This window comes from Vombatus ursinus, unplaced genomic scaffold (assembly GCF_900497805.2).
Source record: "Vombatus ursinus unplaced genomic scaffold, bare-nosed wombat genome assembly UNPS02011334.1, whole genome shotgun sequence".
In the NCBI taxonomy this organism is placed as follows: Eukaryota; Metazoa; Chordata; class Mammalia; order Diprotodontia; family Vombatidae; genus Vombatus; species Vombatus ursinus.
This window is the reverse complement of record NW_020951112.1, coordinates 7188494-7205598: the sequence shown is the minus strand read 5'-3', so window position 1 is coordinate 7205598 and position 17105 is coordinate 7188494. Positions and strand designations below refer to the sequence as shown.

The window sequence follows — 17105 nt, the reverse complement described above, 5'->3', positions numbered from 1 at the left end:
TGGGAAGGAAAAATATAAACACAGATAAGTAGGACATAAGGCAAACAAGATGTAGCAAGTGGAAAGGGTGGGGTGTCCCCTAGATAAAATGCTATGAGATATTTAGAACAACTTCTGTGGCAGAGAGGAGCACTGTGCAGTCATGCTGGCCCAATTGGATTAGCTAATATGAATTGGTAGTGGACCCAATCAGTGCAGTTTTGTGATATTCCAGCAGTGCCCAGTAGCTCAAATATAGAAACAGAGAAGACAAAAGATGGCCATTACCCAGGGATGGACTTTTACAGTGTAAGAACAGCAGAGGTTAAGAAGATGATTTATGCAAGAGAAGAGGAGAGGACAGCACATAGTTGGTAGTGATAGCCTGTAGGGAAAGGAACTAGGAAGATGACCAGAGAAAACAGATAAGGACTGAGGAACAGAGGTGCCAGATAAGGAGAGGATCAAGTTTAGGAGGAGCAAATTGGTAGGAGAGGTAAAAGGACAGGAGGTTATGATCAAAGAAGGGAATTCCAGTGTTCTGCATCTTGGTAAGAGAGAGCAAGAGTTGTGGGAATGCTCATGGGATGATAATCCCTGGGTAGAACTGAGGTAGAGTAGGGATGGAGATCATGAAAAGTTGAAGAATGAAGGGATGAGGATGTTAGGAATGTGACATGAATATTGAAGTCCTTGCATGTGCTGAAGCCACTGAGGAATGGGGGAGCTTCCCAGAGCCTGGCAGATGGCAGCAACAAGGACTGGGATGGAGTGATAAGGTAATGGGTGGGTCCTGAGTTTGTCAGAGGAAAAGGTCTGGAAGTGGAAGTCGGGTATGCAGAACATACCGTCTCCTCTTTGGACGAGACATTACCTCCTCTGTGATCTCCCTTCAGTTGGAAGGGATCTCAGAGGTCATCTAACACAACCTGAACAGGAATCTTCTCTGGACTCTTCCAGAGAAGTAGTCATCAGGCCTCTTCTTGAGAACCTTCACTGATGGAGAACTCATTACTTCTCAAGGGAGCCCCTTCTACTTCCAGATGGCTCTCATTGATTCAGAATGGATTCCTTGTGTTGGACTGAAACTGTCTGCAGCTATCACTTAGTGATCTCAGTTCTACCCTCTGGAGCCAAGGAGAATGTCTCCCCTCACTCAAATGTGACCCAGCTCTTTGAGAACAGGCGCCATATTGCTTTTCTTTTTGTGTCTCCAGTATTTAGCATGGGGCTTGGCATATGACAAGAACTTACCAAATACCTTTTATCCATTCATTGATTCAGGCATATATGCATGCCTGTTTTCATTCATTCATTCATCTGATCCTTCTTCCACATGACAACCCTTCAAATACTTGTGGAACAATGATCATCACTGCCCACCCTCCCCCGCCATCTTCTCTTCTCCAAGTTTCTTCAGCTGTAAAGGTCAAATAAAATCACATATATACACTTTAAAGCTCTCTAGAAATGTTTGCTGTCCCTATTGTTAACTTGCTTGGCCTTCCTTGGGGTGTTTGCCCATGTAGTTGGTGTTGTAAAGTAGCACCTACCATCTGCTGATGGGAATGAGGTAAGGTTAGGTTGCCTCCTCCATGCCAACGTGTGGTACCATTCTGTGGCACCTTATCTGTGGCCGGACTGTACAGCTTTCACAGTTGATTGGTGACTGCCATACCTTCAGCAAAATATTGAGTTCCCCATATTTTCCTTCTAGGCCCTGGATAGTCCTGGGTGACCGGCATGATACCAGAGAGGGGCATAGAATGACATTTCTTCTGTCCTGTATTCGGGGGGAATGGAACTGATAACTTCCAAACGATGCTTTACTGATCCTTGTTCACAATCCCCTTTCTAGGCCCTGGAAGATTTACTGAATCGCAGCATTCCCGGATGTGTGACCCTTATGTGCCAACCAACTTTCATCTATAAGTTTACTTTGGTCAAAATGCGCTTTTTCATCCAGCTGGCCGCAACAATAAATTGCTTGCCGGAAAGTGAAGTGAAATCATTCTTCCAGGAGTTTCCCCAGAGAAGCAAATTCCAGGTCACATGCAATAAAGGTAATCCCAGATGGGGAGCTGTTAGTCAATCTCTATAGATAAAGTGTGTTTGGAATGATTTCTGTCCCTTTCTATAATGCATCATCTCTTTAGTGGACAGCAGTGTGGAGGTGAGAGACAAGTCCCTGCTACTCCTCCTGGAAAGAAGTGATGTTCCATTTTGATATTGGCAGGTGGGTCAGGAAGGCAGCGGGCAGGGATGGGGGAGGAAACACAGTATAGAGCAGTGTGAAGAAGGCTGGATTTGGAGGCTAGACGAGCTGGGTCCACATCTTAGATCGGTCCCTTATGACCTACATGACCTGGATGGGACTACATGACCTCTAAGGTGCCTTCTGGTTCTAAACTTATGATCTCTACCTTAAGTATATTACTAATAATAATAATAACCTTTATATTGTGCCTGCTATGTGCCAAGCGTTGTACAGAGGGCATTGTAAATATTATCTCATTTGATCCTCATGATGACCCTGGAGGGTAGGTGCTATATTACTCTTCTTATTTTACAGTTGAGGAAACTGAGGCAAATGGAGGTTTAGTGACTTACCCAGGGTTAGACAGCTAGAAAAACTAGTAAGCATCCAAGGTTGGATTTGGGTGTAAGTCTTCCTGAATGTAGGACAGGACCCTCCATCCAAGGCACTGCCTAGCTGCCCCAGTGATCTTTAGGAAATGATTCCTAGGCCTCCCAATACAGCCTAGAGTAGATGATGAAACTGAAGATGGGCTGAGATCAGCTTGGCCCAGACTTCACAACAACCTAATGGAAGACTTGTATTAGAACTTCTATACAGTTGTGCACACAGGATAGCTGACACATGCTTTGTATCCATGTAAATAAAATTATATTTCTAAAATGAAATATATATTGTTCCCTCCTGGGAGGATATGACCCAGATGAATCCTTAATGATGGATGCTTTTTGGAAGGCGGTGTTGTAGAACTTAAGACTGCGGGCGGTCAGGGAACTTATTTTCAGTTGACTTGCATTTGTTTAAATACAGTAACATTTCATGAATTCACACATGGCTAATTTAGAATCTCTAATTTTCTAAATTAGAATTTGGATAGGGGTTGGGTTGAAGCTTACTCTGGCACTGTCATGGGGTTCATCATCTGAAACCTAAGGTTCACAATGCCTTTCCGTCTAACTCACTGCTAACCCCAAACCTCCTCCAGGTGTGGTCTCTCTCGTTAGAATGAAAACTTCTGGAGAGTTGGAACTCGCTTGCTTTTCTACTTGTAACCTCGATACTTAGTGTTAATAAATGCCTCCTTTTTCTTCCTCCTTCTTCTTCCCTTTTGCCCCTTCCTTCCTTCTAGTCTCTCCCTTTTTCTGTCCTCTTCCTTGCCTTGCCCTGTTTGCCTCCCTCCCTCCTCTCTCTTCTTATTTTACTTCCTCTCTCCCTTCCTTCCTTCCCTCCTTCCTTCCATTCCCCTTTCCTTCCTTCCCCCTTTCCTTCCTTCCCTCCTTCCTTCCTTTCCTCCTTCCTTCCTTCCTTCCCTCCCTCCCTCTTTCCCTCCCTCCCCCCTTTCCTTCCTTTCTTCCTTCCTTCCCTCTTTCCCTCCTTCTTTCCCTCCCTCCCTCTTTCCCTCCCTCCCTTCCTCCCTCCTTCCTTCCTTCCTTCTTTCCTTCCTTCCTTCCCTCCCTTCCTTTCTTCCCTCCCTCTCTCTTTCCCTCCCTCCCTCCTTCCTCCCTCCCTTCCTTCCTTCTTTCCTTCCCTCTTTCCCTCCTTCCCTCTTTCCCTCCTTCCCTCTTTCCCTCCCTCCCTCCCTCCCTCCTTCCTTCCTTCCTTCCTTCCTTCCTTCCTTCCTTCCTTCCTTCCTTCCTTCCTTCCTTCCTTCCCTCATTGCTTCTCTCCCCTCAATGAAGAAGAGAACTACTAAGGAGATGAAAACCAGGGTTGTCCAACAGGACTCTGATCTCATCAGTGCAGGGATTCCCACGTTGCAATCTGCAACCCGCCCAAATCTTCCCAGCTTCTCTCATTCTCTTCCTTTCTTCTTATAATTCCCCTTAGAAGAGGAAGCTTTGCCCTAAGTGCCCTAACCTTGTGTGGGCACACATGCTACCCCACTGACCCTGTCTGTTGCCCCTCACCCTTGCCTCATGATCAGTACATCTCCCTGTCCACTCACACAGCCTTCTCCTTTTGCCAGCATGGATGATATGCTATAGGCTACTTGCCACCTTGTGTAACTCTGCCCTGACTTTTGGGTCCTACGCACTTTTGATTTCTTAAGGTTATGGGATGCCCTTTGGGGAAGTCTGTGAAGTCTACCCAAAAGTAGTAATAGTAAGAGGTGGCATGGAGATAGTGCTTGAAGATACACAGTATCTCATTTCACCTTCATATCATTCCTGCCAGGTACGTACTATAAGTACTGTTATTCACATTTTCCAGATGAGGAAACTGAGGCTTAGAAAGGTGAAGGGACTTGTTAAGGCTGACGGAGCTAATGAGTGTCAGAGGTGAGATTCAAACCCAGGTCTGAGCTGGTTCCTTATGTGACATTTTTTCCTACCACATCCTGGATAGGTCAACATATATCTCAGACAGATATTCAACAAGGACAGTGAGTTGAGTGGAGCATTGGATGCCAAGAAGAAAGCATGCTTAACTGCATTTGGGAAATTACTGTGCTTTCTGTGATTCCAAGGTCAATAGAGAAAACAAAATAACAAGAGAATATTTGAAATCTCTTAGGAGAAGGAACTTTTATGAAACTTCTGAGTACTTTGGAAGTACCTAGCTATTTAAAAGTGATATGCTAATTTTAAAATATTCTTATCTATTCCTTAGTAAAATCTCTCTAAGCAACATTTTATTAGCTTAGACTTAGTACCTTATTGAAAGTAATACAACTGTGCTTCTTTTCAAATATTACAGAATTTTAACTTTTTACCAAGTGAGATTGGCCTATTAGTTCAAATTAGTGAGGTTTTGTTGTAACTTAGTGTCTGTTAACTGGTTTTCATTTATTGAACTTTATAAATCCTCTGTAGCAATCAGCAACTATTTTTAGTTTATACTAAAAATGTGAATTTGTGTCTAAAGTAGAAAATTCCCTAACACACTGTAGAGTGAACTTTAATTATAAAGAGGGGTAGGGAATAGGCAGTTTTAAAATGAAATTATTTAAACAGGAGAGACAATTTGAAAAGATTTACTATGAAGGCATATCTACTAATATCATGTAAACTAATGCTGTTTCTTTTTTCCAATAATGGAAAAACTTAATGTGTTATATAAACAAACCCTGGTGTGATATTGTTCATGTGTGATAAGCTTTCTATGAAACTAACTGCCCTCTTCAACAGTTTCATCTAATATTATGTCTTCATTGAAACAAATTAAGGGCATTTAGAGGAGTATGCCTGTATTTCATGGTTAGAAAAAATGTCATGGATGTTATTTTGGGGAAAAGCAAACAAGGAGATATCAACAATTATAGATCCTAATGCTTAGGTGCAAGGGCTCCATGTCTCAGGTTGACTGCCCCCATAAAACCAAAACTCTGGGGCAGTCAGGGGGTCAAAGACAGACAGTATTAGCCAACAGATGCTTACATGGAAAGGCTCAGGGGAGAGATGAGGGAAATGCACCAGGGTGGAGCGGCAGCAGGCTCTCCTTGTCAGGTCCTTCTGTCTAGTCTTTTCCCCTTTTCCCCCAAATAATGACATAGGGTGTTGAGAAGCCACTGGAGGACACCGCCAGACACAGGAGACCAGGATAAAAAAAAGCCCTGACAGTACTATCTTCCCTCTAGGAGAGTTACTGAGTCTGTGCCCTGAGAAGGAGGAGCAAAGGTGGCCCATGCCTAGGGTTAATGCTTCTTTATCTAATGGCCATCCTTCATGGATGGCTGGAATTGACATCATGTGGGAACTCCATTGCTTTATCTGTATGGTTTTGCCAACTCATAGTAGGTGCTGGGGATACAGAGAAAGAGAAACAAGACATAGTCCTCAAGGCATCAAGACAGCGAGTTGGCACATTGGACTGGGAATCAGGAGGGCCTGTGTTTGAATCCGGCCTCAGTCAGTCAGTAAACATATATTGAGTGCCTACTATGTGCCAGGCACTGTGCTAAGTGTTAGTGTTAGGGATGCAAAAGAAGGGCAAAAGACAGTCCCTGCCCTCAAGGAGCTTACAATCTAATGGAAGAGACAACATGTAGACAGCTATGTACAAACAAGCTATATACTGAATAAAAAAAGAAATAATCAGCAGAGAGAAAGCAGCAGAATGAGGAGGGGTTAGGAAAGGCTTCCTGTAGAAGGTGGCATTTTACCTGGGACTTGAAGGAAGCCAGGAGGCAGAGACAAGGAAGGACAGTATTCTGGGCATAGAGGACACCCTGGGACAAGAAGACCAGTGTTACTGGAGTGAAGAATGCGTCTTGGGGTCTAAGTCATGAGAAGACTGGAAAGGTGGCAGCAGCGGTGGTAGTGAGGGAGGCTTATCCAGGGTTTGGGTCCCCAAACAGAAGATTTTATATTTGATCTTGGAGTTGATGGGGAGCAAATGGACTTCACTGAGTAGTGGGAGAGTGATATGGTCGGACCTGTGTCTTAGAAAATTCACCTTTTTTTTTTTTTGTGCAGCAATTGGGGTCAAGTGACTTGCCCAGGGTCACACAGCAGGAAATTCACTTTGACGATTGAGTAGATTTTGGGCTGGAGGGGAGAGAGACTTGTAGCCAGTAGACTTATCAGCAGTTTGATCTGTGATCAGCCTCAGACACTTACTAGCTCTGTGACCCTGGGCAAGGATCACAAAACAGCTTTCTGTCTCAGTTTCCTCCTATGTAAAATGGGGACAAAAATAGCACCTACCTCCTAGGATTGTTGTGAGAATAGAATGAGACAATATTTGTCAAAGCATTGTATCAATGCAAGCTGCTACTAACTACTACTACTATCACTACTGCTACTACCACTACCACCACCACCACCACCACTACTACTACTACTACTACTACTACTACTAACTACTACTACTATTACTGTTAACCAGCAATAGTTAATTTACTACTACATAGTTAAATCACTGCTACAAACTTCTACTTAGCAGTTGGTGGGTGACGTGGAGGGGAGCTGGGTGGTTCAGCCACTGGGGAAAGAGGAGTTGGGAGAAGACAGGACATTGGGATAGCACCCAAACTTAGGCTGGGTTTAGGGCAGAGACAGTCTTGGGTTAGACAGACAATGCAGAGGCATGGAGACAGCACCTGGTGTCTGGGGTGGGGGTGGGAGGATGGTGTGGTGGCAATGCTGGAAGCCATGGCGGAGACCGGCCTGGAAGATCTTTCTCTGAACCTGAAGCCAGAGGTCCAGCCCCCTGAAAAATGAAGGTGAACAATTAAGGATTTCAACAAATTTTGCAGTTTTGTCTTGGCTTAGGCTGGCTACATTTCCTCCAGCAAAGAGGCAAGTGACTGACCGGCTTCTGGCTCTGGTTCACCATTTCGGGGAGAGAGTGCCACAGACAGTGATGGCTGGGATTCAGCCCCTACAGACCTTTGAACAATCCAGACTTTTGTCTGCTCAAGCAGAACCCTCTCCACCAGGACCCCCTTTCCTCGATTGCAGGCCTCTGATAATGCTACACTGGTTGAGAAGATAAAACTTAAGGATTCTCTCTTTGATTTGGATGGCCCCAAAGCAGCATCACCTCTGGTCCCTGTACCCCTAACACATGCCCCGTGGTCCCCTACTACCCTCACCTCTGTCATTGCTTCCTTCAACCCTTCTGAAAAAGGACCGAAAGAACTTTCGAAAGTTGGAGGGGGACAGAAGGGAGAGAAAGTTTTGGAGGCTTTGGAGACCTTGGTCAGCTCCTGCAGATGCTGAGAAGAGGTAGAGGATAAAGAAGAGTAAGAAGTGAAAGTTGAAAAAGCTGGAGAGGGGGAATCAACCTCACTACTTGTGGACCCCCTTAGGCTCTTCCCAGTGACACAGACCCTGAAGAAGTGGAAAAAGAGGAGGAGGAAGAAGGAGAAGAAATGGTAGCAGTGACAACAGTAGTAGCAGGCAGTTGTGGGGGTTAGGTCCCAGCTTCTGTACTCCCTCTACCCCCTGACGCCCCCTGGCGCCTCACCTGAACCCCCCCCAGGAGGTATCCCTGCTGAGAGTGAAGCCAAGGAAGTGGGAAGCACAGAGACAAGCCAGGATGGGGATGGGAGCTCCAGGGAGGGTGAAATGCAGGTAATGGATGAAGACATCGTGGGAGAATCAGGCAACGACTCATGGGACTTGATCACCTGTTATTGCCAGAAACCCTTTGCAGGGAGACCCATGATTCAGTGCAATTTCTGTGAAACATGGATCCATCTTTCATGTGCTAAGATTAAGAAGACCAATGTCCCTGATGTATTTTACTGCCAGAAGTGCAAGGAGTTGCGGTCAGAGACCATTGATCTGGTGGTCTCTCCAAGCCTGGAGAGCCCTAGGACCCACCCAAACCTTTACTTCAAGTTGGAACTCTTCGCAGAGACATCATCACTTAGAAGGGGTCCCTATGTTGCCACTGATCCATTGGGACTTGAACACTGACCCGTTATGGGGTGGGGATTCTCAAGGAAGGCTTTCTTGAGAATGAGTGGGTTTTTCCCTAAAGCCTTTAGGACTTGAATTCTGACCCATTGAACAGGAAAGTGTCCCTATTCCTAAGATTCCCTGCCTCATCCCTTCACTGTTCCACCAGTTGACCCTGCTAACTCTCATATCCACCAGCCCAGACTAAGGTTGGAATCAGGGTAGGGTGAGGCAGTTGTCTATACCTCTAGTATAATATAGCATTGCCACCCCTTTCTTCTATGACTTGTTTGGACTCTTACCTTTTATTTTCTTGAACCCCCTCTCCCATTTCTTTCCTTGAAAACCTTTTGGCTCAGAAACATAAGACGTGGGTCTCTTGTCTTTTGTGTGGGACAGGTGATATTTCTATCATCTACCCACTTCTTTGTTTTAAAAATGGTGGCCAGCTGCTTGTACATGTGGTATGGTTGTAAATAAAACAAAGTGGGCTCTTTTGTGTTTATTTTAAAAATACTACTTCATTATTATATTATTATTATATGGTATATTATATCATTATATAATATATTATTGTATAATAATGTTATTAACTACTACTACTACTGTCACTACTGCAAACTACTACTACTATTACTACTATTATTAACTACTACTATTACTACTACCACTACTACTATTAACTACTATTACTACTACCACTACTACTATTGCTGTTATTAACTACTACTGTTACTGCTATTACCACCAATACTACTACTGCTAACACTGACTGCTACTATTACTACTGCTAACTACTTTTTATTTTACCACTACTACTTTTATTATTTTATTTGAGATAAGCAATACATACAAAGAGAAGTATATATATATATATGTATATGTATATGAAATTTGAATTGAATCTTCTAAATTTCAGCACTATGGGTCAAAGCCTCAGTCACAGTCACCTCACCCTATTTATAGCCCTGGTTATTACCCTCTTTCCTTAGAGATACACATAGCTCTGAGGACAATGGCAGGTGGATATGACCTTACGAAGCCCCCAAATATCATAGAAAACACAGTCCTGGCTATGTGTTTATGGACAAGTCAGTGTTTCTCATTGGTAATCGTGCCAGATAATAATAGATGTCCTGACTGTCTGAAACAGATGTTGTTAGTGTCAGTGAAAGAGCACATAAGGGCAAATTACTTAATTAGTTAATGAGCCACATAAAGGGACACAAGGGAAGTAGACATCATGGGTAGACATTCTGGCAATTAACTGGCTATCTGAGCATCGGCAGGTCATTGAGCCTATCAGCCTCAGTTTCCTTCTCTGTCAAATGAGGAGAAGGCTACCATAGTGGCTGCTTCAGAAAGTTGTTGAAAGTTTTACAAACCTTATAAGTGCTATCTACATTTCATCTCATTTCTTATGCTTAAATCATTTCCATGGGGCAATATCCTGTGGGGTAGAAGGCAGATTTCAAAACAGGTAGAACTCGGTTCAAATCCTTCCTCCAACACTTACCCAGCTTTGTGTCCACAGCAAGTTGCTTTCTCCTGCTTAGCCTCAGCCGCCTCACCTGATAACCTTTATTAAACTACCTGTCTCCAAGGGCTGTTCTGAGGAACATGCTTCGCAGACCTTAAAGGACCTGTACATGTTGCTTCTCTAAGACTGGTAAACACACCACTCTTTCTGATTGTCCAGATATTCTTTTATATTCAGAAGCAATAAGGGAATAAATGGACCCCACACGCCCAAATGAGATTTTAAAAGTCCTTTCTAGCCATGTGTCTGCTGACAGCCAGAGTTCATGAAATTTCTCAAAGTCCCCACCTCATTGTGAATTACCATGGCAATACTAATACTCTGTTCTAGAGTATTAGACATGGAACGGAGAAGGCCTGGGTTCAAGTCCTACTTGTGATGTATGTTAGCTGGGTGAACCTAGGCAAGAAGCTTAACCTTCCGCTGCCCCAGAGTGCCCTTTAAGACTATACTTGGAAGAGATGCCAGTCTGTTTAGATAGAGGGAATTCCCTGTACAGATGAAAGCAGAGGACCAGACAAAAGATGGTAATACTAGCAGCTTGTTGTGAGTATCCATTGAGAAAATCTACATAAAGCACTTTGTAGACCCTGAAGTGATCAGTACATGCTAGTTATTATTGTTATACCTGTATGTGCACATATTGTCTCAGAGTGTTTCACTTCTGTCTTAGCATCCCTAGCACAATTTAATAAATGTTGCTGTTGTCTCCTTTTCTTTCCTCTTCCTCTTCTTCCTCCTCCTCTTCTTCTTGCAGTGGAGAGAGTTCTGGGCCTGGAGTCAGGAAGATTCATTTTCCTGAATTCAAATCTGCTCTCAGACACTTACTAGCTATGTGACCCTGGACAAGTCACACTTAATCCTGTTTGCTTCCGTTCCTCAAGAGTAAAGTGAGCTGGAAAGGGAAATGTCAAACCACTCCAGTATCTTTGCCAAGAAAACCTTATATGGGGTTACAAAGAGCTGAACACAAATGAAATGACTAAGCAACAACAATATCTATCATTATCATTAGGGAGGGCAGATTAGGGAAGGTGGTAGACAGAAGCAAAACACTAGTAAAGAGGGAAAGGATAAAAGGAGAGAGAGGGCAAACAGGAGGAAGAATAGGATGGAGGGAAATACAGTTAGTAATCATAACTATGAATATGAATGGGATGAACTCTTCCAAAGAAGGGAAGCACATAGCAGAATGGATCAAAAACCGGAATCCTACACTATGTTGTTTACAAGAAACACACTTGAAGTGGAGAGACACACACAGAGTAAAGGTAAGGGGCTGGAGCAGAGTCTATTATGTATCAGGTGAAGTTAAAAAAGCAAGAGTAGCAATCCTGATCTCAGACAAAGTAAAAAGTAAAAATAGACCTAATTAAAAGAGATGAGGAAGGAAACTACGTCTTGCTAAAATGTACCATAGACAATGAAGCAATGTCAATACTAAACATATATACACCAAGTGGCATAGCATAGAAAGTGAAACTATCATTATCATTATTATTATTATTGTCATAGTGAGACGTGGGCTCATAATATGTGAACACGGGGCTTTTGAGGGATGAGTTGATATTCTGGTGTAGAACAGAGGTTCTCAATCTTGTTTATGTTCATGGACCCCTTTGACAATCTAACCACTCCTCAGAATAATGTTTTTAAACACATAAAATACATAGGATTACAAAAACAACCAATTATATTGAATAAGTTATCTAAATATTAAAAAATAACGCATATATACAAGTTCACAGACTGTCCTCCCCACAAGCTAAGGACCCTGGACTTAGGACATTTATTGTTGTCATTGTGATCATTTTTATTGTTCTATTAATTGAAATGTTGAACTTTGTGTTTTACTTTCCAAACTTTCATGTGTCCCCACATAAAAGACCATGCAAAGGAAGAATCTACACAAACTATTATTCTGACCAAGACCAAAGAGGAGCTGACTCCAGGTAAATTAAAGGTAATTTAACATTTTATTTATCACGGGATGCATAGTCACTCAGTCCTTGTGCCTTTGGCCATGCCCATTCGCAGGGATGTGCTGCCATGGGACTACAGAGTGACACTGTGTCTGAATCTAACTTTGAAGAGACAGAGGTAGGGGCTCATTATTTTAATAATTACACCTTTATTTATTATAACATTAATTAAAAAATATTTTTTGAGTTCCCAATTCTTTTCCTCCCTCTAGCCCCTCCCCCAGCCATTGGGAAGACAAGCAGTATGATATCAATTATATATGTGAAGTCATGTAAAACATATTTCCATATTAGCCATGTTGTAAAAAAAACCCAAGAAAAATTAAAGTTAAGTGAAAAAAGTATGCTTCAATTTTTGCCACCACAAAAGAGCTGCTATAAATATTTTTGTACAGATAGGTCCTTTTCCTTTTCATTTGATCTTTTTGGGGTACAGACCTAGTATTGGAATTGTGGGTCAAACGGTATGCACAGTTTATAGCCCTTTGGCCATCGTTTCAAGTTGTTCTCCAGAATAGTTGGACCTGTTCACATCTCCACTATCAGTGCATTAGTGTCTCAATTTTACCACATCTCTTTCAACATTTGTCATTTTCCTTTTCTGTCATGTTAGCCAATATGATGGATGTGGAGTGGTATCTCAGAATTATTTTAATATTCATTTCTCTAATCAATAGTGATTTAGAGCCTTTTAATATGACTATTGATAGCATTGATTTCTTCAGAAAATTGCCCATTCATATCCTTTGGTCATTTATCATTTGGGGAATGGCTCTTATTTTTATAAATTTGACTCAGCTCTCTATATATTTGAGAAATGGGGCTTTTATTAGAGAAACTTGTTAAATTTTCTTCCATTTTCTTGTTTTCCTTCTACTTTTGGCTGCACTGATTTTGTATAAAAACTTTGATTTCATGTAATCAAAATTAGCCATTTTACCTCCTCTGATACTCTCCATCTCTTGTTTGGTCATAAACTCTTCCCTTATTCATAGATCTGACAGGCACATTTCCCCATGCTCCCCTAATTTACTTATGATATCAATTCTTTATATCTAAATCATTTATCCATTTTGACCTTATGTTGGTATATGTTGCAAGATGTTGGTCTATACCTAGTTTCTGCCAAACTACTTTCCGGTTTTTCCAGCAATTTTTGTCAAATAGTGAGTTGTTGTCCCCAAAAGTTTGGATCTTTAGGTTTATCAAGCACTAGATTACTATGGTCATTTACTACTGTGTACCTAATCTATTTCACTGATCCACCACTCTTATTTATTTGCCAGTACCAAATTATTTTCATGGTTACTACTTGGCAATACAGTTTGAAATCTGGTACTGTCTTGCTACCTTCCTTCACATTTTTCCCCATTGATTCCCTTGATATTCTTGACCTTTTGTTCTTCCAGTAGAATTGTTTTGATATTTTTTCTAGATCTATAATTCTTTGGTAGCTTGATTGGTATGGCACTGAATAAGTAAATTAATTTAGGTAGAATTGTCATTCTTATTATATTGACTCGGCCTACCCAAAGACAATTAATATTTCTCCAGATTATTTAGATCTGTCTTTATTTGTGTGAAAAGTGTTTTTAGTTATGTCATATAATTCCTAGGTTTGTCTTGGCATGTATAGTCACAAGTATCTTATACTGTCTGCAGTTATTTTAAATGGAATTTCTCATTCTGTCTCTTCCTGCTGGATTTTGGGGGGCTTATTCTTTCTTAAATAAAAGACATAGAGGAAAGACCAGAAGTGTCTTTCCATGGCTTTCCAGCCTGACTAAGGCACTGGAGATGATTTGTTTTATTGTGCTTATGTTTCATGTTTCATTCCTAAATTCTCATCTAATGCATAAAACATAGGCTTCTCAGTGCTGGGGGTGCTCTATAACATGGAGGTTTAGGCCTTTGATGTTGAAAGACTCCCTGGAGTCCTCTTTGTAGCTTTTTCCTTCTCTGCTGCAAATACAGCAGGAGAACCCCTGGTTCTTTGTTGGATAATCTAGTATTTCATTACTCTTATTTTACTACTTAGTTGACCCACATTTATAAAAAAAATCAAATAAACTTCTGCGAAAATAATAGACAAGCTCCCCTTTGCTATTGGTTTTCTTCTTTTTCTCCAGTATAACTATTACTTGCATTCACCTAGGCAACATTTGCATCTGAGTTACATAAAATCAAGTAAGGTCTCTGTCTTCCCCTTCAGCATTTGTACTTTCCATCTCTTGTCATTTTTGCCAGTTAGCTGGTTTTAGGTAAAACCTTCGAGCTGACCATTTCGCTCATAGAATCCTACAGATTAGGGGAGATATTTAGAGATCAGGTTCATAACAAAAACCATGAATTTAATTCATTTTGATTTTGTTGAATGTTAGGCAAATTTATAAGCAACTGGTTCTTTTTTTAATGACCCTGGAACTTCAATGTTGATGCGATTTCCTTTCCAAAGTCCTTGGCATTGTCAGATGGCTCAGCATCAGAAACTGATGTGATTGGATCAGTGGAAATGGTGTTGGAGAAGAGGCCTTGCCATCTACTTTGTTGCTGCGCCCTAAGGACCATGTGCAGCTCATACCCTCCATGTTCATTGCCTTACCCCATTTGCATGTGAGCTCCTGGTGGGCAGGCCCTGGCTCACTTTTCTATATATACCCCATGCTTGCTGTACTAGGCACGGGGTAGGCATTTAAATGTTGTTTTTTTTTTCTCTCCCTTTGGTTCTTCAGGGGATTTTACTGACAGAAGCTGAAGATAAGCTTCTCATGCTAATAGAAAATGCAGAGTCATCCATCTGCAAGAGAATAATTCAGTTTAGCCCTGTAGAATTAGAGATTATGATTGAGGTCAAGCTCCAGCTAGCCGCTATTGCGATGCAGAGGCAACAAGCGCCTTACAGGTAAGCGCCCTTCGACAAGATGATAATTACTTTATTTTAGCTCAGTTCAATAAATGTTTTGGTACCTACTATGTGCAAACATTGAGGATACAAGGCATAAGCAAAGCAGCCCCTGACCTTGAAGAGCTTATGTCCAACAGGGGAGAAGCAGCAAATATGTAAGCAAGATAAGAAAATCAGTTACAGAAGGGAGAGAGAAAGATTGAGGTGATCTGAGAGGCTTCACAGAGAAGGTATAACCTGAGATGGTCCCAGAAGGAAAGAAGAGGTGGCTATAAGGAGAGAGTATATTCCCAGGCTGGGGTGATGGCCTAAGCGAAGGTATGGTGGTACGGGAGTTGGAGGTTCAGGGAATGTGTGAAAGAGAATATTGTGAACTATCACTGAAAAGTAGCAGGCTTTATAAAGCCTTCAATGCTAGGCTGAAGGGGTCATGGTGGATTTATTTTTTTCAATTCTAGGGGTAATAGGGAGCCATTGAAAGCTTTGGAGTAGAGGAGTGATATGGTCAAATATATGCCTTAATAAGGTTACTAAGAGGAGGAGTGGTTGGAAAGGGGAGAGGCTAGCATCAGGGAAAGCAATGAGAAAACTATTACCATAGTCCAGGTGATGGGTGATAAGGATTGAAGGAGGATGGGGTCATGTGAGTAGAGAAAAGGGGACAGATAAAAGAGATTTCATGGAGGTAGAATCAACAAGAAATGTCAACTATTTGGATATGGGAGGCAAAAAAGAGGATCTGATTGAAGCTAATATTGAAGTTATAAACTTGTTTGACTAGGAGGATGATGGTGTGGTATCCTCAAGGGAAATTAATAAAAGACAAATGAGTTATTGTGTTGATATGTTGAGTTTGAGAAGCCAATGGAATATTCAGGTGGAGCTGTCAGTGAGGAAGTTGGTGATTGAGGGCAGGATATACAGAGAAATGAGAGTAGGATATACAGATCTGATAGTCGTCTGCATAAGTAATGGAAATTGAACCATTATTATTAAAGAGATGGTTAATGAACAAAGTGGTGATCCTCAAGAGACAGTATGGTTTCATCAAGAATAGGCCATGCCCCAGTAACTTTATTCTTTTGTTGACAGGGCTACTAAGCTGATAAATCAAAGGAATGATATAGATTGTAGCAAATGTTTGATAAAATATTTCAATCAATCAATAAACATTTATTAAGTGCCTCCTACATGCCAGGCACTGTGCTAAGTGCCAGGGATACAGAAAGAAGCAAAAGACAGTTAAAAGACAGTCCCTGCCCTCTAGGAGCTTGCAATCTAATGGGGGAGACAACATGCAAACAAATATATACAAACAAACTATATATGGGATAAATAGGAAATAATTAAGAGAGAAATGCTAGAATTAGGAGGATTTAGGGAAGGCTTCCTGTAGAAGGTGGGGTTTTTGTTGGCACTTAAAAGAAATCAGGGAAGTCATTAGAGCAGAGGAAAGTGTGCCTAGTGTGAGGGACAGCCCTAGAGAATGTCCAGAGCCAAGAGATGGAGGGTTTTGTTCATGGCACTGCCAAGGCCAGTGTCACTGGACTGAAGGGTATGTGGTGGGGAGTAAGGTGTAAGAAGACTGGAAAAGCAATAAGGGGCTAGATTGTGAAGGGCTCTGAATGCCAAATGAGCATTTTACATTGGATTCTGGAGGCCCTAGCGAGCCATGGGAGGTTATTGAGTAAGAGAGTGACATGAATAGCATCTATATAGCACCTACTATGTGCCAGGCACTGTGCTAAGTGCTTTACAAACATAGGAGGCAGGTGCTATTATTATTCCCATTTTGCAGTAGAGGATTCTGAAGCAAACAGAAATTAAATGACTTGCTCAAGGTTGCACAGCGAATAAGAGTCTGAGACTGGATTTGAACTCAGGTCTTCCTGACTCTAGGCCCAGCACTCCATCCACTGAGCCATCTTGCTGCTGTTATCAGCCTGTTATTGTGAAAACAGATGGAGTGATGTGGGCTAGAACCTTGATAACAGATGGATTCAAGACTGGCTGAGTGGCTGAGCTCAAGTAGTCAGCAGTGGCTTGGGGCCACCTTAGAAGCAGGTCTATCAGGGAGACTGGCGCTGCTTCATGT

General features: G+C 41.9%; 1 protein-coding gene and 1 pseudogene across 1 annotated transcript in view; both read left to right on the top strand.

The window, feature by feature from the left end:
- The window catches only part of CFAP54 (cilia and flagella associated protein 54), a 289571-nt gene that overhangs the window by 186775 nt on the left and 85691 nt on the right, over positions 1–17105 (top strand). The window contains exons 50-52 of the mRNA XM_027855802.1: positions 1838–2042; positions 12010–12086; positions 14838–15007. Of these exons, the coding sequence (XP_027711603.1) occupies positions 1838–2042; positions 12010–12086; positions 14838–15007 (452 nt within the window). The remainder of the gene's footprint in view (positions 1–1837; positions 2043–12009; positions 12087–14837; positions 15008–17105) is intronic.
- Positions 7318–8601, top strand: LOC114038516 (annotated as a pseudogene).